The sequence below is a fragment of the Ptychodera flava genome, chromosome 4 (genome assembly GCF_041260155.1).
Source record: "Ptychodera flava strain L36383 chromosome 4, AS_Pfla_20210202, whole genome shotgun sequence".
Lineage (NCBI taxonomy): Eukaryota > Metazoa > Hemichordata > Enteropneusta > Ptychoderidae > Ptychodera > Ptychodera flava.
In genome coordinates, this window is record NC_091931.1 from 20913032 (window position 1) to 20936644 (window position 23613).

At 36.1% G+C, this 23613-nt stretch overlaps 1 protein-coding gene and 1 long non-coding RNA gene across 2 annotated transcripts in view; one reads left to right on the forward strand and one right to left on the reverse strand.

Moving 5' to 3' along the window:
• LOC139131157 (uncharacterized) overlaps positions 1 to 21185 on the forward strand; it is a 45347-nt gene extending 24162 nt beyond the window's left edge. The window contains exon 5 of the mRNA XM_070697132.1: positions 20269 to 21185. Within this exon, the coding sequence (XP_070553233.1) occupies positions 20269 to 20538 (270 nt within the window). The 3' untranslated portion in view covers positions 20539 to 21185. The remainder of the gene's footprint in view (positions 1 to 20268) is intronic.
• On the reverse strand, positions 19499 to 23537 carry LOC139131158 (uncharacterized). The gene is made up of 3 exons (XR_011552061.1): positions 23235 to 23537; positions 21439 to 21558; positions 19499 to 20509 (listed from the first exon to the last, which is right to left on the reverse strand). It is a non-coding gene; the product is annotated as an uncharacterized lncRNA (long non-coding RNA).
• Positions 23538 to 23613: the final 76 nt, after the last annotated feature.

Consider the following 23613-nt stretch of genomic DNA (forward strand, 5'->3'; position numbering starts at 1 on the left):
TTAATTTTGTACCAGGATAAGCCATACTGACAGAGATTAAACTGTCTGTCATACTTAGCCACTTCACTTCGACAAAAAAGATTGCAAGAATCAACCTGTTGACAGCCACAAATAGAAAAAACTGACAACCCTGTCCTTCCTGCAAAGATATGCACACACAATAGCTAAATGGCTCTAATACAGGACAGGCTGCTTTGTATGAAAACATACCTGGACAAAAAAGTTACATTCCCTTAAGGATCAAACAAACTAGTGGTTATACTGGCCAGATTTTTGGTTGTGTAAGTGAATTTGTCCAAGCATTGATGACAAGTCAGGCATACAATGTATATTGTGTAATGGGATAATCGTAGGGCTTATACATGCAGTCCTGTTGAACAGGTAGGAAAAAAACCTGCGTCTATAGGTCAAGTTTAGTTCTAGAATCAAGGGTCTTTTAATAGTTATAATATAACAGTTTTGGATTCATTCTCCAGTAGTTGAAATGATCATTATGCAGTTCTGTTTTCAATATCATTGTTCCATATGATTGTGATGTGAGATTGAAATTCTTGACATAAATAATCTTGGATTTTTCAGAAGGGATTTGATTGTGAAAATGTTAGTGACAAAAAGGTATGTGAAGGATGAAAAATAATCGTATTTGGGATCAATTGCCCGGTAGTATTGCCAGAACTGGGTGTACGGCTTAATTATTTCTCAGGGTGAGATATATCCTCTACTTTCTAATATTTAGTCGTTTTTGTTTGTTTTTTAAAATTTCCATCAAAGTTTCACATATACCGTTTGCATTTCGTACACTTTCAGTTCTACATAAATATTTTGACTTTAACCCTTTGAGTGCCAAGGTCAATTTTTGTCTCCTTTTTACAATATGACCCAGCCAATATTTTTCAGATCTAGACAATTTTTTTTCAGAATTTTCCCTAAATTTTGATTAAAAACAGTAGCCCATGAAAAGTTGTATCAACATGGTCCAAAATTATCACAAGATAACAGAAAATTTTTTAAAAATTGGTAAAATGTTGGACTAAAATTTTGGTGGGAAATATTACAGCATTCAAAGGGTTGATACTGTTCCTGTTGAGTATACACCAACACTAAGGTGATTACGTGGAACAGAGAGGACTTGAAATTTTGGTTGAGTCAATTACTGACATGCAACACACCTTGCATGAGGTAAAATGCTTTTCAGAAGCTATAGACTTCAAGGAACCATGCTGACCACATTTCTTGATATCAGTGTTTTCATAGATATCATTTAATTGACTTTTAACCCTTTTAGTGCTGTAATTTTTCCCACCAAAATTTCAGTGCAACATTTTACCAATTTTTATTAATTTTTCAGAAATTTAAAACAAAATTTTGGACCAAATGGACATCACATTTCATCGGCTACAGTTTTGCATCAAAATTTTGGCAAAAATCTGAAAAAAAATTAACTTGGCTATATTTTATAAAGGTGATGAAAATTGACTTTTGTGCCCAAAGGGTTAACTCTGAGAATATTTGAAAATTATATGTTTACCTTGACCCGGAAACATCCGTATTCCCAAATTTCCTGTAATTAACTTTATTTCAATATTAATTAATTAATTAATAAAATATAAACATAAATCGTAGCAATAGGATGTAAGATAAAGGCTCAGCTAATATGTAAATCAACCTATTCAAACGTGTACCCTGTTTTTTATAAGTTGAAAACAGAAGTCAAATCTTCTGAGACACTTGTTTCTTTTAAAAGCAGTTATTTAAAGCAATATTGGACAGAATTTTAAATTTTCTTGTTGTTCCTGTTAAATTTTGTAGTTGTTATATGTTGTTGTTTGCATTTGTACTTTTTAAAATTGTTTTTGAGGTTTTGTATTTTAAATTTGTTGTAATGTCGAGGGCCCTGGGGAGATAAACTCTCTCTATGGTTTACCAGGCTACCCTGAGCCAATTAAAATAAATTCTCAAAATATGAAAGATATCAAAACTAATCTAAACTTACCTAAATTCAACCATGCAAGTTCGTGCAGTTCTTTCCTTGATCAGTTTCAGCAAAAAAAGTATTACCACTATTCATAGTACAATGCAGTTCTAAACTTCCTCCAACATGGAAATTTTGCAAAAAAAATTATATGGTTCAGAACTGTGCGGCTTGAAGGAGTATAAATTGTTAATTAAGGCTACTGAAATTTACCATGTACGGTTAGAAAGTGATGGAATTAAATTATTTTGTGAAGCTTTCTGACCCAACTGACATCTTCAGGAAAACGATTGATTTTTCCCACAGATATAAAAGTTTCTAATAGATAAAAGTTGTGCATCCCTGGGTTACAAAACTGCTGATGACATCAACGTGATGTGTACGTTGTGCTCAATGCAATTTGCACCACCCGTGACATTAAAGGGCCAATGGCTGTAACTGTCAGTGATTTTTTTTATAATTTTTATTCAAGGAAACTAATGCATTTTATGATTCTTTTCCAAAAAGTTTGTTACACTATGAAATATTAGCCTCCAAACACTACGCCTGCTTAATATAGGCACACTGTAATAGTTTATAAATGATTTCTAGTTCGAGCTAAAATTAAGTTCTCAACATTAACATTGGACAGTGCATACAAACAGGCTGCATTGATTTAGTTAATACTGTACTACTTTTTGACATATCAGTAGCACAAGATAGTACTGTATTTTACAACCAGAACAAAACATTTAGAAGAAACACTCAGATCTCACAGTTAATGGGGCTTTAAGGATCTCCTTTAATACTTTGAGTGCTGTAATTTTTCCCACCAAAATTTGAGTGCAACATTTTACCACTTTTTATGAATTTTTCCATAATTTTTTTGATAGTTTAAGACCACATGGACGTGCAATTTCCTTGACTGCAGTTTTTTTTATCAAAATTTTGGCAAAAATCTGAAAAAATTGACTGGAGTACATTTTGTAAAGGCAACAAAAATTGACTTTGGCACTCAAAGGGTTAATACTCGGATGCCTTTTTCTTCAGTGCATGGTGGCTTACATCTTTCAGTGAGCCAAATGTGTGATATATTTTGTTTAAAGACCGGCCCATTGTGAACCCAATATCCAAAAGACCACATAGTGATACTCATACCGAGACATACTTAGTCCAGCTGTGGGGGTATTAATTTTACACCCTCTCCCCCACGCAGCTCAGCAGGTGTCAAGTTGGTAACTGCTACCTTTTACCAGTTTTGCAAAAAACAGAAGAGAGGGAGAGAAATTCAAATTGGGCATGGAAAGGCCTTTGAAAAGTGAGTTTAATAGGGATTGAAGAGTGATGGAATGGTCATCGGAGACCATGTATAATACTGTCTCCATCAATCTACAGCCGAGGGTTGTATTGTTGGATTAGTGCAGGCCATGCTGCAGTTGCCACTCTATATTTGGAGTGGTTTGTTTCAAAGAATGGGTGTCTGACCGGGCAAACGTGCACTATGAGTGTGTTCTGCCACTTTGTAACTGCTGTAAGATTTTAGTATCTTTTTACATTGAAACAACAACTATTGAGGCATATACAGAAATACAGAGAACTTATACAATGTATTACCACAGATCAATTCTTAAATAGCATTATATTCACTTTTTTCTGAATTTTGAAAATGAAAGTTACAAACATGTATCTAACGAAACTTAAAGTTGCAAATAAACATATAATTTGTTGACTCTCAACAACTTGTCATCAGTATTGTAAAAACCAGTGCTTCGTCCTTGAAAGTAAAACCAAAAAAAAGCCTTGCATTTGTGTAAAGATTCGACCTAAACTTCTGCCACCCTCTGTAATCACCGTGAGGTTTGTGCGGTTGATTTGCCATCAATGATGCGGAGAAAACTGACACTCTCTCACAAGATGCTTCTTACATTACAGCAGGTGAAACCCAAGCATTTAATGATTGATGGGTTGAGGGGACTGGGGAAAGGGGAGGGGGTTCTTCAGGTGAAGTGTCAGGTCAGCACATGCATCAATTCACCGTTCGGTGTAGTCAAGTAGTTGTTTCATGCTATGCTGTGGAGTCAAAACGGTACCGTACAAGCGACCTTTGAACCTTAACCGTTCAGCCACATATTCAACAGGTGATTTCAAGGCACTCCAAAATGAAACCTTTTTTAGCTCCCATAGCCATATGTATATATGGCAATGGAAGCTATTCTTATAGGCTAGGAAAATGTCTGTATGTCTGTATGTCTGTATGTCTGTCCGTCAACATCAAAAACTCCAAAACCGCTGCACATTTCATCTTGATATTTGGTGTGTACATGGATGATGGGCTGTAGATGAGATTTTGTTCAAATGAAGTTGTCATTGCCAAAAATATGCAAATTAAGTGAAAAAACGTAAAAACAGTCAAAATTGAAAAAACTCAATAACCACTGAGCAGATTACATGAAAATTAGCATGTAAGTACTTTGGGCTGACATGAAATGATTGTGCGCATCTTGGGTCAGTATCTTGGACTTGCTATTTTTCATGAATTTTTTTGTAATTTTCTCCCATTTTTGGTCAAAAAATCTCCTGCTCTGAAACCACCAGTCCGATTGATTTGAAACTTGGTATGGAAGTGCATAGGAGTGACCTTTCCCAAATTTGGGCAAATCGTGGTGAAATTTGTATATTTTTAGTTTACACGTCCATACACTCCCATGTATAAGGCAGATCTCCATAGACTCCCATGTATAAGGCCACAAAAAATAAAAATTTAGTTTCTCATCGTATTCATATTGCAAAAAGGATGCAGTGACACAATTTTTAGTCCCCACGGATGAAGTCCAGTGAGCTTATAGATTGGGTCATGTCCGTCTGTTCGTCCATCCGTGAGTCCATCCGTTCACGCAGCTTTGATCTCAAATATACATATTTGTCCATAACTCAGTAACCACAAGTGCTACCACCCTTCATATATGGTATGATGGGACAGCTTATGACGCCACATATTGTACCTCATTAATTATGCACATATCTAATTTTGAGCGAGCCAATAGAGCTAGAGGTCTGATTTTGGTATATAGGGATAACTTAGCAAAACAATTTTTTTGACAAAATGTCACGTGACCTCAGTGACCTTTGACCTCAAATATACATATTTGTCCATAACTCAGTAACCACAAGTGCTACAGCCTTTCATGTATGGTATGATGGGACACCTTATGACGCCACATATTGTACCTCATTAATTATGCGCACATCTAATTTTGAGCGAGCCAATAGAGCTAGAGGTCTGATTTTTGGTATATGGGGATAACTTAGCAAAACAATTTTTTTGACAAAATGTCACGTGACCTCGGTGACCTTTGACCTCAAATATACATATTTGTCCATAACTCAGTAACCACAAGTGCTACAGCCTTCATGTATGGTATGATGGGACACCTTATGACGCCACATATTGTACCTCATTACTTATGCGCATATCTAATTTTGAGTGAGCCAATAGAGCTAGAGGTCTAATTTTTGGCATATAGGGATAACTTAGCAAAACAATTTTTTTGACAAAATGTCACGTGACCTCGGTGACCTTTGACCTCAAATATACATATTTGTCCATAACTCAGTAACCACAAGTGCTACACCCTTCATGTATGGTATGATGGGACACCTTATGACGCCACATATTGTACCTCATTAATTATGCACATATCTAATTTTGAGCGAGCCAATAGAGCTAGAGGTCTGATTTTTGGTATATAGGGATAACTTAGCAAAACAATATTTTGACAAAATGTCACGTGACCTCGGTGACCTTTGACCTCAAGTATACATATTTTTCCATAACTCGGTAACCACAAGTACTACACCCTTCATGTTTGGCATGATTGGACACCTTATGACGCCACATACTGTACCTCAATAATTATGCGCATATCTCATTCTGAGCGAGCCAATAGAGCTGGATGTCTGATTTTTAGTATATAGGGATAACTATAGGAGAGAAATTTTTTGACCAAATGTCATGTGACCTCGATGACCTTTTACTTAAAATATATGTTTATGTCAATAAATAAGTAACCACAAGTGCTATGTCCTTTGTATTTAGTAGGATGGGAGACCTTATGACAACACACGCTTTACCTCATTAATTATGTACACATCTAATTCTGGGCAAGCGAATAGAGCTAGAGATCTGATTTTTTGGCATATAGGGATTAATTAGCAATATAATTTTTTTTTTCAAAATGTTATGTGACCTCGATGACCTTTGACCTTGATTATACATATATATGCATATTTCAGTAACCACAAGTTCTATACCCTCCAATTTTGATAGGATATTAGACCTTAAGATGTCACATCTTGTACCTCATTTATTATGCGCATATGTATTTCTTGGCTGGCCAATACTGCTAGAGGTCTGATCTTTTTTCCCGATTTAGAACCATAACTTAGACATGCCTCATGTGTTTCAAATTGGGAACAACGACATAGACCTATGTGCCCATAGATCTCAACATATACACTCCAGTGATACTTCTTAATGACCACATTTTCCTGCCCCATCAAGACTAATACTCCTATTACAAGTGGGGACTATGTCATTGTAAATGACTTGTTGAGTTAATGGTTGTATCACAGTATTCGATATATCTAATTCTGTATTTTTTTCCATTTTATATTCTGAATAATTACATTAAACATATTTCACTGTCTCCAGTACATTTCATTTAAGTATTTTCACTTCATGCACTTTATCCCTTTCACACATGTTCAAATATCTGACCAGAGAACAAACACTAAATAGTCCAGGATGGGAGCTACAGTGTCATTGACGCTATTTTTTTAAACAAATGCCACACAGTGTCCATAAGTCACTTGGTCCCTAGGTATGGTTCAATGACGCCGCTGCAAAACCCAATACAAAGATCTTCAAAAAAACAAATAATGTAAACTGTGGTCTCTATTGACTGCATGCATGTGTATATCAAGGCTAAACTTCCAGCTGCGCTCTGATTGCGCCGCGCCAATAAAGAATAAAAAAAATCCTCCACTGGTCACACTGACAGCTATAGGGACAATTGATTACGGCTATATACAGACAAGACACGAACATCCTCCTCAGTGAATGAATGAATGACATCTTCAGCCTTCTGGGCATTTTAAACAAGATAATTGTCAGCTTTGAAAAGCTGTATCTATTCAATGCGATCTGTGGTTTTCCACTTCAGTGTGTGACGTGACTGTACAAAAGTGTATCTATTCAACATTTACAGCAAATTTCAAGATAAATTTCAGCAACTGCATACATAAACATACCTTCCCTAATCGCCGTATATACAGGGTCATATACTTTGTTTCTAAGTGTATCAAAGTTGCTTCAGTTTATTGCTTGCTGGGGACAGATGCTCACAGAGACAAGATTAATGGATACAGTTGGTATGGTGCCTATCTGTCTGTTACTGTGAGAATAGCCCTGTATGTCAGGACTGAGTAATTAGACAGTGCCTGCTGAGAAATTCACAATGCACATATTTATACAAGTGGCGTGTGGCGATTTGGTTTGTAAACATTTTGATTTAGTATTTGTTGTTTGTGTCTTTGACCATCTGCTGCAGGCAGACAATATTTGAAGTAACTTTCCAAGTTCACTAAGAGTAAAAACACTGAATATCACTATAATTAGTGTTACCCGGTAATTAATTTCAGGATAATTAAATATCTCATGATCAAATTTCCTGAAATTTGCTATGACTGTTTTGATATACAATGTATCTTTGTTCACCTTGTCAACCAATTGAGTAACATTATTCTAAACCACTAAAAATTTGCATACAATAATGGAATCAACAAATGTTTTATGAACTCAATTTTTATAGCTTTTGGAAGTATTCCGCAGAGTTAAGACCAAAAAAATTGCCCAATAATTTAAACCCCTTAAGGTAGAATGCACCTCTTGAGACATGCAGATATTCAGACTCTCAAACTTTTACAATGCTGAGCTCTTGTCTTTCCCTGTTTAGGGCTCATTTTGACACTCATGGAATAAAGGAAACTTTTCATAGCCTATTTTTGTGAAAATTGAAACTTTAATTTTTTTCCATACTCTTAAATGCAGGGATGGAAGCCATTTTGAATTTCAAATGTTAGAAAATATTGGATAATTCACTTGTTTCTCTAGTCCAAAATATTGCACAGTGACCCCGGATTTGTCTTCTTGATTTTGAAAGGACTGGTGTAAAGTTCCCTTACAGAACTAAGTTTGAGTAAAAGTTGTTACCTTCCAATGGTCACGTATAGCCTGACTTTCTGGCAACAGTTTACACAGACATGTATGGAGTTTATAGGCCAGACAGGGTTAATTGTCAAATATTTAAACTCAGTAGTCACATTACCCTAGGTTACTTGATCAAAATCAAACATACACGGCAACACTATGCTGTATGTTCTGATGGATACAACATTGAAAGTCAGTGAAAACATCATAAAAATTGATGAGGTGGATGGCTGCGACCGTTGCTGACAGCAAACTCTTTTGATTTTAAAACATTTATTCAACCATTACATTACTATTGGCTATAAAAAAAATCCACAGGCTATACCTAGCAACTGTTACCTTGGCAAATCTCTGCATGCTATCGCTGCCCCTGGCAAACTCTTGGAGTTTTAAAGGTTTTTTTAGATAACACAGAACGGTTTCAAAGGGGAGCCTGCAAGCATGACTGGTACAGTAATAATGATGATGATGATGATCCTGCCTTGCAGGGAAGTCCAGACCAGACAATGATGATTTAATCATAGTGTTAGAAACCATCAATTTGTTGAAAGGAGAACACATAAAACAGTTGTAAGTTCGGTTAACCATCCGTACGATTGACGCACTTACATGCATCACAATGAAAGTAACTGTATAAATTTCAAAAAAGAAAAAAAAACTAAGCAAACATTTATAAATAATTTCAGAAGGCAAAGGTACTGACAGGTCATACTATGCTACAAAGTCTTGCTTTGTAAAAAACAAGAGATACACCGTACAGAAATAGTATGCAGTATTCACCTCCATGAATTGTGTGAATCGTGGTCACTTCCTCAGCTGACTGCACATCTTAGAGTTGATAAATGTGGGAGACTAGACAGTGGTGCCATGGTCGGTGTATGGCGACTACAGCGCATCAATAGACGGACCCACCTGACTGATCGCACCTCTTTGAATGGCCTCTGTGTTTGTCTGTTCATCTGTGACATTCATTTCAAGCTGCCGGCCAAGAATGTCTTGATTTGTATTCTCTTTTTGTGATGGTTGTACCATATGCATCTTGTTGGAGCTTCCTGGTAAAAATCTTGACATCCTGCTGCCACTGGGTAGGTCAATGGGATTTATTCCTGACAGCCCCAGAAAGTTAGGTATAGAGAAATATATCTTACATTCAATCAATACTTGCTTATATGTGTGTGACTGGATGATAATCCACAATAGCTTTATTAAAGGTTGGAGTTCTAAACTTTACAAAATTGTTCATACCCGTTGCTTACAGATTGTATTTCCTTTTTTAAAAAAAGTAAAAACATGCTCATCCGTATTCCAAATGACAAAATGAGCGATATTAAAACAATAATAAATGGGATTTTTCTTTTCCGACAATTTATATTCTTGCATCTTGTACCAATCTCTTTCAAAACACTGGACCCCTCAGGATAATGTTGATTTGCAAGTTTGGGCACATGCAGTCTTCTTCAGTCGTCTTTCCTATCAAGGTGTTTATATATATGTATAAGTGTGCTGATGACATCAAAAGGAAAGTGACGTATTGAAGTCAAGAACAATGTGTTTCTGTGTCACCAGATTGACAATGTGTTTATTGTGTAAGACCCATTTGTCCATGTATGGATGTAATAACAAAAGGTGCCCTAGTGTACCAGATCATATTTACTTTGAAACTCGGAGCTTTTTCCATTGAATTGCGCGATGACACGTGCGTCACGTCCGCAGTTGTCAGTCTGATTGATTTAGAACAACCTGTTGGAATATAATCACTTGTTTTTCTTAAAATGACAAGTTGGTTGACCCGGTACAAGTACAGCAACTTATGAAAAGCTTATAAAGCTAAAGACCGGTGTTTTATCAAAATAATCTTGTGTTTTCATATCTAGATGATGAGCGCGTTACGCTCGAAAAACGTGCGTATGCTCCTAGGTCAGGGAACTCTGGCTGTCAGTAATACAGTTTGTGAAAGCTGAGGATTTGAAATTAAAGGAGCTAAATCAGGCTTAAATTTGGCACTTAACATACCAAATGGTGACCTTCCTGTGTATACTTAGGTCAATTTGTCCATGCAATTATCCTGCGTCACAGTCATGATTTTGATAAATATCATGTGGATATATTGTAAGTCTGAAATATTTTTTGTTATTTTTTTCAAGTGCCATATATCTGGTATTATTAGTCTCCGGTTATTCAGCAGTTTGCACTTACTGTTATTATAATGTAAGAAAAACACAAGATGGATTGGTATATTCTCAGTACACACAGAGCAAAGCTCGATTTTCTCCTTGAGTATACATGTACAAGCCAGTGCCAGGGTATAGTACCTCATTGCTAGGGTTGATTCATGATGACTTCAGAGTTCAATCATTAACGTGGCAAAAATAAATATTTGTCCAAAATATTTTGACAAGAAATTGGAAATTACACTCCTACAAGAACTTTGAAAACAGTACTTTGATCACAACTGATGTTCTGAATGAAACTGTAAAACACATACTGCTGCCTAAAGACCATAAGCTGCCGTAAATAGAGAAAAAGACAAAATTTGTCAGAATTTATGTCAGCAGCAGCAAATATCACCTACCTGTTGCTATTTTTAGTAACAAACCTATTGTTGCAATCAGCGCTATAATAGTATCAGACAAAATGTTGCAGTTCAGTAGTTATTCATTTTTGTGTCAACCTTTCAGTGTATCAAACACAGGTATATCAATGCAAGCTGCATGCAGTTTAGTCAGAAGTAAATTTACATTTGCTGCATACCTTAACCCATGCAAAGACCTATATACGAATTGAGAAAACTATTTGGAACACCTAGAGTCTGTGGAATGTTGTCTTAAAAAAATTATTTGAATTGACAGACAGTTTTCGGAAATGTGATTCACGTGTGCGGTTGACAAAAAAATGTGACGCCTACTTGAGAAATATATGACACCTAATCAAACTTGTTGATTGCCAGGCATGCATGATCACACGGTGATGTCTCAGATACCTGTGCTGTATATATATATCTCAAGGGGACACCGCAACATTCCTGCTCCGTCCTGATTGGCTGAAACTCTTTATCTATGCGGGGTTGAAAGGTCAACATATAGTCTCTCAAAGGAGGAGGATTATCAGGTTATGTCAGCATTGCACACATTGAAAATCTGCCCTGGCTTTATCTATTATTTATACAAATTCAAAGATTGCAGTCACAAAGATAATTTAACTCAATCATTTTTATGCAGAAATTGGTCATGTAAATTTGTAATTTATACCATGTTGTAGTTAAAGAATGCCTAATCTGATAGTCGTTTGTAGTACCTTGTGATTGACAGTCTGTTTACATCTAATAATATGCAGAGAATGCCTCTTAACATAGATTGTAAATTTTAGTTGTTGATGTTGATTTCAAATATTTGTAATATATCAATATATACAAAGACTGAACTTTTTTTGTTGGAAAGAGAATTTTTTGTCTTGAACCCTGGACATTAGAAGACTGTCAGTCTGTTGGCTGATTGAAAAGTTCCGAGGCTACCTCAAATCCATTGCCATGGCAACATCAGACTGAGTCTTCAGTTATTGGGGGGAGGTTTGACCTCCTCAGTGAATGGTACCAGAAGTAGGTCAGATCTGATTTACATCGGTATTGTTGTTGGTATTGTTGTCGGGGTAGGGCTGCAGTGCATGCGTACACACTCATCGCGAAATCTACAGAAACCATCAAAATATTTGAAATACCTTTGTCAATGGCTTGTACCCAGACTGGATCAAGATTGGCAGGTTTTTTACAGCAGTAAAAAAAAAGTGCGGCGGTCAGAAATTCCTGCTAGTACTAGGGCTAAGATGGATTCAATTGACACTAAGCAAGGTGAGGGAGTGAAAATACCTGCTATTGTGAAAACTATGTACTCTACCACTGATCATCAAAGGAACAAAACTACAGCATGTAACACTCTGTGTCTTCAATCTATAGTGGCGGGCATTCCAGCCACTTTTTTTTTTCCCATGCTTTCAGTGCTGAGAGAGAAAGTACTGTATATACTTGCGACTTTCAAATGAACAATACCATAGCAAGTGGTTCTTGTTGAGTTTCTCCAAGTAATAGATATTAAAAAAATATACTCAATGTCTGTGAAGATTTGATGATTATTAATTTCATATTAGAAGTCAATTTTGCACATATTAACCTCTAAACATACCAGTAGTCATGTGCAATATTGCCTTGATTATCCAAAGGTAAAGGACTTACTTTTTAGGATAATGAGAAATGCAAATTTAACTAAGTACAACAAAAATTTTGTTTTAATTGGTTTTTATTGTGTCATATGATATGATAACATAAAGGACATTTTTGGTTCAGACTGGCATATTTCATGAAAGCAATTATTTTGAAATGAACATTGGTCTATCCATGATCTTTGGTCTATCTTATTTAAGTATTTAATTGAAAATGCTATGGTGGGAAACTAAGTTAAGGCACAAATTTTAAATGATATTTTAGCAAAAAATATTGTATTGCATGGACTTTAGAAGTTGATTGCCGTTATTAGTTGTAAGTCTTACCATTATTCCAGCATGTTCATTTTCCATGCTGATTTCATTATTCAAAATTTCACGTCAGAATCTATCATTGAAAGAGTGGATTCACCATGCAGCCAAGTACTTTAACGCTGAAGTCATGAAATCTTTGCTGATGTCGGTCACAGAGAAGACCAGAGTGATCAACCAAATTATAAATTAAAAAATACAAGGTCAAGTTCATAGTGACACACTGGTTCCCCCTGTAATGACAAAATTTATTGCACAGATCTGAGTCATTTACCCTTTGGAATGTATATATGTGTGCATGGTCAACACACAAAAATTGCATGTATCTATGTAGTCATTTGATTATTGAAACTTTGTATTATGTGTGACTTAAAATTGTGCGAAATGTCTGAAAGTTTTCTTGTTTTGACAATTATGACTTAAAAAAATGACCATGTGACAAGCCTTCACGGTCACTCCAAATGAGAAATTATGAACAATTTGGTGCTTTTCTATTGCAAGAACAAATCAGACACAATAACTGCACTTTGTTTTGTTTATAACTAAGTTGACAGCAATCACACTCAAAGTATTCAATCTTATCTGCTTCACTCAAATTTCAACTCCTCAAATTTCAAGATATCACTCACTTTAGGAAATCTGTCAGAATATACTTGCCCATCCTTCAATGTTTTTTATCACATACAGTAAAGTTATTGATATAAACAAATGCACATTTGTCAATATTGTTAATTCTCGTAACAAACCATAATAATTTTATATTTTTTTTAAAACACTTTTTAAAAGTTATTGATATAAACAAATGCACATTTGTCAATATTGTTAATTCTCGTAACAAACCATAATAATTTTATATTTTTTTTAAAACACTATTCTGACTTCAACTATGTTTGCTCAGAACCCACGCCATCAATACATAAACATGATATATGATCAAATAGTCAACCCCTCATTCCCCCCTCCCTCCTCCCTCCCTCCCTGCCACATGATCTAATCCAACAGAATTATAATTCGCTCAACAGCTCAAGCTGTAGAAAGATCGTTCAACTGTACCAAGGAGTAACTCTACCAATGCAAAGATTCAAAACAGCCGGAAGCAAAAGGCATTCCTTCAGTGAATTAGTTCAGATTGTATCTGTAAGGGTATCAGAACTCCACTGAACAAAGATCCCCGTTCCATGTTTTTGCAACTTGTTCTCCTGACACACGTCAGTCCATATAACACTTGAGCCTATATAGTATACACATGGGGTTTTGTTTTTTGGATATTATTTGTTTCATAGTTGGGCTCACTGTTACACTTGATTTCATTAAACGCACCCAGTAGCGATGGATGCCATCTCGGATCTCTCCACAATCGGAGATGGTGTTTCCGATCTTGGCGTTCATTTTCTTGAAACCCTAGATCAGCTGTGGGCTCCCACATGGAAAACAAAAATTTATTCCTTAAAGAGCCGCGTGTTTTATCGCAAATCTGCCGGAAAATTAGATTGATGACCATTGACCAGAAGAGGAAAACAGGAAAAATAGGGGTGAAAATGCTCTGAAGCGTGGATGTTGTGGTCGGATGATATCTGGCAAAAGGGAACTTTTCCATTACGATAACCAGCAAGGGTTAAATATTTCAAGGACAGACAGGGTATCCGCCTAGCTGCTACCAGATCTTGGTGTTAGCTAGCATATGTGGACTTGTTTAGCTCCTTCAGTAAACACTTTTGAAACAGCTATTTCTTGAAATTGTTAAAAAAGACAGTATTTACGAAATTGTACAAAAAGTGTATTTTAATATCCCTCAGTTGCTGGTCACATTTGAAACTAAACAATTACCTCCCTTCTGCTGATCAAACTTTTTTTCTTGAAATGATCAAGTGTTTTCAAGTGTTTTCTGTCAAAAATCATGAAAAGTGATGACAGATTTATCATTGTGTGCACGTTTTAAAACAAAGTACAAAATAAGTCACCAGAAAGCCATAACACAAATTTTACATTTAGCTGTCAAAGGACACGTTAGTAGTCTACTCCAAATCAATTTCAGCTGTCACTTCTCCAAACTGATTACTTAAACAGACCGTAATCTCTGACGGGTTACGGCTTCCTGTGCGTAAATTTGCCATTCCGTATGCATGAGAGTGACTTTTTACACTCTGATAAAAGCAGGTGATTGAGACAACTGTTTATGTGCATATCAGAGCAATGAGTAACATACCAATATATCACAGATCAATGTATGCCTTATGGCTTCTGTCCATTTTCAAGATGTGTATCTTCAGTAAGGAACAAATTTGCATGCAAATCTACAAAACATTTATTTTCGGCGATATTGTGCATGGAGAGTCTTTTACGACATGGGACTATGAGCGACACGTTAATTATTGGTCATCATTATACTGTTCTGGCAGCAAATTTCATAGATGGCAATTCAAAAACAGAAGCATCAACAAAATCTTGTGAGCATTAATTATGTAACGCTTTATTGAAGTAATAAATTTAAAGTCTGAGTAATTTCAGTAGTTTTGCATTTGTCACATTTCAATGCAGTATATCTGTTTATTTTAAGCCCTGCTTGACCTTATATCTCTGAAGGGAATTAGTCAAATTCCTTGGGTTCTCAGAGTCTAACCCCTGCACGCCCACTCTCCATGCAGGCTCTTGTTTACATAACTTTGTAGCTCAACAATCCTTGATAAGTGGTACATATTCTCAATGGACTTCTGTGTTGGAGTTTTCCTGTAGCCATTATGGGCTGACATATCTAATCAGCAGCACGCAGTAAACCACCACAATTCACTTTTTTTAAGTCTGCTTCTTATTTGCCGAATGAACAACACAGGAAAAAACCTCAAGGATATGAAACCAATAAAAATGCACATTTTCCTGAATATCAAGCTATCACCATTGTCTCTTGTTTTTTGAGACGTTTTTTCTGAACTTTCGGCGGAAAAAGGAATGCCGTTCAATGCATTGACACTGAAATTTAAAAGGAAAAATGTTCATTTGAGGGAAACTGTGTTTATGTAATCAACTGATTACAGGAACAGCAGATTGCAGGGGCAATAAACTATGGGCCGATAAACTATGCCCTATGACAATCAATGAATCAATATCAGGCTTTTATCAGAATCAAGCCACAAGAAAAAGGGAAATACAACATCAAAAAGAAGGCCTGAGCTCAAACAGTGTCCATTTATGATATGAATTATGTCAAGTATCAATCTCAGCTCTTTCTACTGAACCCCAAGGCTTAATTCATCAGATCTCGAGCAGCCATCACAGCTCATCAAGGTGAAATGTGCCTCGGGGATAGATATTCGGACTCTCAAATTTATATATGACTTTTCTGGTCTAATGAATGACTCATTTTGAAGCCTGAGGAACAAATGAAGATTTCAATGTCTCATTTTTTATAAAGTAGGAAAATTTAAGTTTTCCACAGAGATGGTGGCCATTTTGAATATCAAGCATCATTAAATATTAAGTAATTTGATTCTCCGGAATAAAAAAAAATCACATGCGACCCATGATTTTTAAAGTTTAAGTTTCCTTTTCAAAATTCTGAGCAAAAGTGAGTCTTTCAGTCGCAGGCACATGTTACCTTAACCCTTTCACACCCAGTTCCCTGTGTACAGGTCCAACTTTACCATAGAAAACAATGGATTTGGGACAAACCATGGTGGTGAAAGGCTTAATATGTGTTTATAGTACAGAACAGAAATTATATCATTGCTTCCTTTAAGATAAATTAGAATAGATGAAGTAATATCCTATTGCCCACTCCTTGTGTCTTGGTTGAAGATACCAATTGCTATATTTGGGCATAAAAAGTCTTCACAAATTTTGTACCTTTCTGAGTAAAGGAAGTCTGCCATATTTTGTACCATAGTGTTGATTTTATTCATTAAGTTGGTTTGGAAACGTGTCATATTCCAGTATTGACTCAGCTTGTTATTAAATCCTTGTTACTGTTTAATATTTCCCTGTTTAAACAGTCTGATACCCAGACAGTCCAGTAATATTTAACTGCAACTTTCATACACTGCAGAAATCTCCTCCCTTTACATAACAATGTATAAGATCAATTTTTCCATCCTCAATATAATTTAGGCAACGAAAATTTGACATCTACAAGACCACTGCAGTTCTGCACGTTTCTGTCTCTGAGAAAAAATTCCTGCTGGCCGCTTTGTTGACATGAAAATATTATCAACTGACAGTCAACACTTTCATGCACTACATTTTAAAAAATTCCTCATGTCAAGAATGGGTATACATATATCATAGGTTTAACCTGCTTTGAGCTATCGCCTTATCTAAGTGCACTTTATCTATGTTTTGGGGAATTGACAGAGCTTCATGTGAGAAAACTAGTGGTAACTTTTCATAATATTTTCATCAGTTTTGTTTTGTTTTTGAAGACAAGTAAAGCTCAGAAAGTATATGTTAAAATATCGGTATATTACCCTTGCAGACACAACACATAGTCATGTTCAATATATGCAGTGTTACTGTTGACAGAGCAGAGATTCTAATCTGGACTAAAATTGATGTGGTTGTCGACAAAAACTTTAAATTGACACTGCATCATTACTGGCTGTGGTGACAAGTTGATAGGTATTTTGATGTGATTGAAGGACGAGAGCAAAAAGTCGTAAAATGCAAAAAGACCCCAAAATGGAAAATACACATAATTAAAGATGCACCCAAACAATGCTAATTGGCCCAGATTTATCTATGAAAACGATAAGGTTAGGGATGCTCCCATAGATAGTAAAAATAGGACCTCTCCCCTGAGGATTATGTTGATTTTTAAGATCCCAGAGTGGACCCAGTAATCTTCAGTCTTGTGGAGTTGGTGCCAATAATTCAGGCTATGACCTCAAAGCTGATCGTAGGACCATTATTTCTTTTATATGGAGTGCCATTTCAATGCACCCCAGTGGCAGATAAAAGCATTGGCGTGACTCAGATACAGGATGTGGTCTGAGCTCTGGGCTTCTCTGATAATTATTTCAGTACAACAGCAAGTCAGAAAGGACTTTAAAACCATACTAATTGATTATATGCCATTTTCTCACCTATCTAATTAGTTTTTAATTAATTTAGCAACAGGAAACACAACTTCTGAATTTTTTCCTCCATAACATTATTGCATCATGCACACTGCAGGTTTCAGTGTCCTGATAGCTGTAGATTATACCTATATTTGTTATTCTATGGTGGGAAATTTTCACACTTTGATCACAGCAGGGATTAGCAACTAAATTTATGGTACCAACATGTGATGCCATTGCCTCCTGGTATGTCGGCAGCTTGCTTTCATTACCAATGTAGACGCAATATGTTCTCAGAGGGAGTGGTATAAATATGAAATATGTCTGTTAAATACTTTTGTACAATCAGGCAACAAGTTGTTTATTGGCTTGGTTACGTTTCAAAAAATAAACATGTTTAGATAAAAACATTCCAGAAAGACTTGAAGGGTTCAGTGTATTTGATCTGTGTCTGTCCCATTGGTCTATCAGAAACTTTAAAGGGATAATTATCAAAGGGCCTGTAACTTTTGATGATTCTTTTTCACCGTTTTTTGTTTATATGTCAGATGCATATTCTTGTGCAGAGCAAAATATGTTGAAACACGGACGATCTAACTTGTCAACCCATTGTCTATACGTGTAAAATTCACTGTTATTGTTTGTATTTTGGGTTTGAATTCTAGTCCAGACGAGAATTCAAACGCAAACAATAACAATGCAGTTTACAAACGTACAGGCTGACCGTTGACAAGCTGAATACTGTGTAGATCAACATGCTTTAGGGAGTCGAACCAGAAACTATATTTGGCATACAATATAAGAACAGCGAGGAAAAACCATCAATAGTTACAGCTACTGGCTGCAACACTTAATATATTTTCATTATTTTGCTCCGTGAATCAAACAGATTTCCCTAGTCTTCCCCCTAAAGTATTAGCCTGGGGGAATGGTAGCATGTTTGTACTGATTGATAGTTCTACTCTGCACCACAAATACAGATTTCAATAGTGACATTGGATATACAGGTTGCACTGATTTGCAGGTTGAACCTCAGACATTTTTTGACGAATATTTTGAAGAATATATTACACTATGTTTGACAAACTGAACAAAGAACGATGGAAAGTGCATTATAGCCCCAGATCTATCCATTTGGTTACCAAAATGACCACTAGATCCTGGCTGCATGACTACAGACAATACTGTGGCAGTCTTATGCATGGCACTGGTCACATCTACCCTAAAAGCATTACAAGATTAGTGTAACATTAAAATAGACTCATGATAACAGATCGTCTGGGACTGTCTGATGGGCCACTCATTACTGTAAAGACCTCAAAACATTACATGGCGAGGACTATTCATGGTGAATGTGGGCTTCAGCAAGCTTTACTATTACCTTCAGCTGCCATCATTGTCTCTGAATTAGAGGACTAAAATAGCACTACAGAGATCAAGTACAATGCTCCTTTCAGAACATTGCCAGAATCTGTCAAGTTTACCACAGGCAAACATACCTGATTTAAGTAAACCTATAGGGGAAAAATAGGATAATTTACAGTGGCAAAAAAATAAGTGTGAAGGTCTTTTCCCTCCAGCATGTCCTCAAGTTGCCTGAGACAAATACAGGGTTAAGTTGGTCTGTCAACTTCAGACAATGAGCGGGTAACAGCCATGAAATTGGGATTTTTGGGTGGATGAATATAGAGAAAAGTACAAAGTGTGTTGTGGTGAATATGCAAATTGTATTAGAATGATCGCAGTGAGTGGAAGACAAGTGGATTTCTGTCTTCTTTACCAATGAGGAAACACCTGCGTGGCCGGCAGAGTGGTTCAAAATGTCTTGGGGACTACTGTTGATGTTGATGGAGACGTGCGTGCATGGCTATACGATGTGTCACCCTATATTGTTTTACTTCACACCTGATAGGCGACCTTCATGACACAATGCTGAATCGGGGTATGGCTGCCAGACAACATAGGAGCATCTCTTAGTTGCTGCTGTGTAATTTATAAATGCTGGTATCCAATAAATACACAGGAATGTTACTGAAAGCACCTGTCATACCTTATGTGATAAAATCTAATCAGAAAAAAATAGATCTTGTCATTAAAGTTTGTCTGCATTCATAAATTACTTTCACAAGTTTTGAACAATCTGATTTGTCCTATGATAATGGATTCTATTGTGAGAAATTGTTAGTTTGTAAACAATGTATCCATTTTCCCTTATCTGATTTTTCAAGGAAGCTCCTGATTGGTTAAATTGGAAATGACACCAGGTCACAACAATTGACCTGACCAATGGTAAAAGTTTACATCAGACTTTTTGTATACCAGAAATAACTTAATGATAACTCTTGTTGTACATTGTGATGGACTTTTTTGTGTCATTGAAAGAGTTAATGAATATCTCAGGAGGGTCTGTTTTGAAAAAATTAATGGCCCAACCGCCGATGGAAATAATTTCACAGTTATTTTTTCTTCACTTTCAGAATTCACAGAATCATCGATGCACAACGGTCACCTCCTTCACTGTATCCACAATGACTTTCTGGAAGACAGTCTTATACTTTGTGATGAGCACCAGTCTCGTAAACGGTTCCAACATGATCGGAACTTCTGATCCTCTTAAGTTGATATTCCTGTTCCTGATTCCTAACGGAGTGTGGCTGCTACTTCCGGCCCTGTCAATGATCAGCCTTGGAAACAGACTGGCCGAGCCTTTGGAAAATACTCAGAAATCCAAAAAGAAGCAGAGATAGAAACATCATTTCATGATGTGAGATGAAAATTATGTATCTTGTAAATCATCTTATGTAAGAGAATTAGCCAAGTGTTGTATAAAAGTTATTAATTTGCAGTATTCTGAGAAAATGTAAATAAAGCATAATTTTAAAAGATTTCTACAAAAATGACTGATTGAGAATAAATAAAACAGTTTTAATTATCTTTATCAGGATACTGAGAACAATGTATGTTTCATTTTGCATTTCTTTGATGCAATGATTTGTGGATCTTATATATTTCACAATTGCCACTATTGCCAAATCATCCATCAAAATTTAAATTATTATTTGTAGCAGTTGACATTGTTATGCCAATTGGAAGAGTTAAAGGTACTTTTTTAAAAAACAAATCATTATTTTATGTATCAACATCTATGTAATCATTCTATCACATTCTAGATTTTAACAAAACTTTATGAACAAAATATTTTTACAAATCATGATACAAATGGCCTTTGTATTTCCATGAATTTTTGTGGCCACATGGACTCCCCAATACTGCTGTGTTTTTTTGAAATATGTACAACTGATTTGATCCGTCATGATGTACAGGCAGCCTGGAATAATTGTTCATTTTTCAGCTTTAATAAAACATTCAATTAATTTTCTATTTTTTAAATTTATCTTTGAATACAAAAAAATTCTATGTCTTCATATCTAGAATCTTACAGAAGCAGTTGCTGATGGAGTTCCTGCATAGAAAACCTTGTTTTTTTTCCCACAGGGTTGAGTTTGATTTAAGTCAGCTGTCAATACACCAATAACTCCATATGATATCAACCGGTAGAGTCCTAGAGTCCGTGGGCTGATTTGTGTAAACACTTTCACAAATACCACCACACAGAGTGAAAGAAAAACGATAAAAAAAATACCTACAGACAGATTAATGATACTGATGTCAGGTTAGGAATCCCTCCGGTGAATTCAACTGTAAAAGAATGCCAGGGTGTGTCTTGCGTCTCTGCTGCTAGTTCTGCCGTCATTGATGACCTACAACTGTAAGGGATTCATCATTACATCTTGAGTGGGAATGGATGGGTGGGGGGCAGGTTTTTTTGTCATATTCTAAAATTGTACCCGCATTGGTCATGATGGTCCAATGGTTGATAGATGGCGTTTAATACATTACTAGTCTGTACCAGACAAGAGAGAGAACTTTACACTAGTGTCTGTAATTAACTCTGAAGGATGCAGGTTTATTGTTGTCAGAAAACCAGGAATTTCGAATAGAAGAACAAAAATAGTAGGTCACCTTCTTGGAGCATATTCTTTGCGTAAATAACAGCCTTACACTGGAAAGAATTTCAAGCCAGAACTACTGATGGCAATAAATCACTTTTCTTTCTTGAAACCACGGGGTCTTTTAAAAGCCTTTTTGAAACATTTTCAGGAAAATTGATTTTTACAATGACATTTCAGAATCGGATAATTCAATAAACCACATGATGAACGGGAAATAGAATATAAACTAAACGATAGACAGGAAATAGAATATATATAAGCTGTTTAATATCACTGCTCCTCATTCATAAAAGCACTTCTTTGTCCGACCACGGCTACTGCGGTCACCGTTTTACTATATATATCACGGTACATGTATTGACCAATATCTTCTGTTCACATAGATTAGTTTGCGTGTCTATCAGTTCGCCATGGACAAACTGGCATTTTCTATCAAAGTACAAGCAACCAGTATATTTTCGACACTTTTAATACCCTCTATTGAATTCTTTTTGTGTTCACATGCTCGGTAGTTCGGCAGTTGTCATAGTTGTGGTCAATATATTGCTTCCCGTACCCCCAGGTCCAGTAGGCATAATTTGTGATGATTTTTTCCTATTATTATCATAAAAAATAATTATGAATATTAATAAATTATTAATATGAATGTTACAGAATATTAAAACTTTTTTACACACAATGTCGTCTACTTTGTGTAAATGCCATCTGGAAACTCCATTGTTTTGTTAATTATGATTATGAATAAATTATGATTATGATTAATAAAGTCATATTTTACACATTGTAATGTGCTTATGTGAACAACCCTCTGGAAACCCTCATACAGTTTCACAATCTATGCCAAAATATACAAGTGACACCATTGCCAAGGTTCAGTCTACGGCGAGAGTTACCATTGCCCGCCGTAGACTGAACCTGGGCAATGGTAACTCTCGCCGTAGACTGAACCTTGGCAATGGTGTCACTTGTATATTTTGGCATAGATTGTGAAACTGTATGAGGGTTTCCAGAGGGTTGTTCACATAAGCACATTACAATGTGTAAAATATGACTTTATTAATCATAATCATAATTTATTCATAATCATAATTAACAAAACAATGGAGTTTCCAGATGGCATTTACACAAAGTAGACGACATTGTGTGTAAAAAAGTTTTAATATTCTGTAACATTCATATTAATAATTTATAATATTCATAATTATTTTTTATGATAATAATAGGAAAAATCATCACAAATTATGCCTACTGGACCTGTGGAAACCCCCCCCCCCCCCCCCCCCCCCGTTCGCGTTCCTCGCTTCTTTCACCCTCTGGGGACTATGGTTGACTGCAAAGACTCGGTACACGGTTGTAACCGCCCGAGATTGTTTACTTGGCGGCTTTACCGAACTCACACTTCCTGTAAATCGATGTCACTAGTCACTCACCGCTCTGTCGCCTTGTCAACGCGGTTTTGGTAAAGTATTTGACCGCCGGTGACCTTTGGCTACGGATCTGTACCTTAGAGAAGAGGCATGCCAGAAGGCTGTAAAAGCCCACGTCAATATTTCCCAGTTGCAGATGACTGTCAATATAAAGTGTCCTGGATAGTTTTCCCCGGTGATTTTAGCCCATACAAGAGTGACCATTGCCCTCAGGTACATCGTCGGTTTTGTTATGCGGGAACATTTCTAATCGAAAACTTGTAGACATCTAGAGATACGGCGCTGTTAAAAACCGTTTCACCACACCCGGAGTATTTTGATTGGTTAATCGTACACGGAGTACCTCACTTTCATGCGTGTTCCCCTGTACATCCGGGTAACT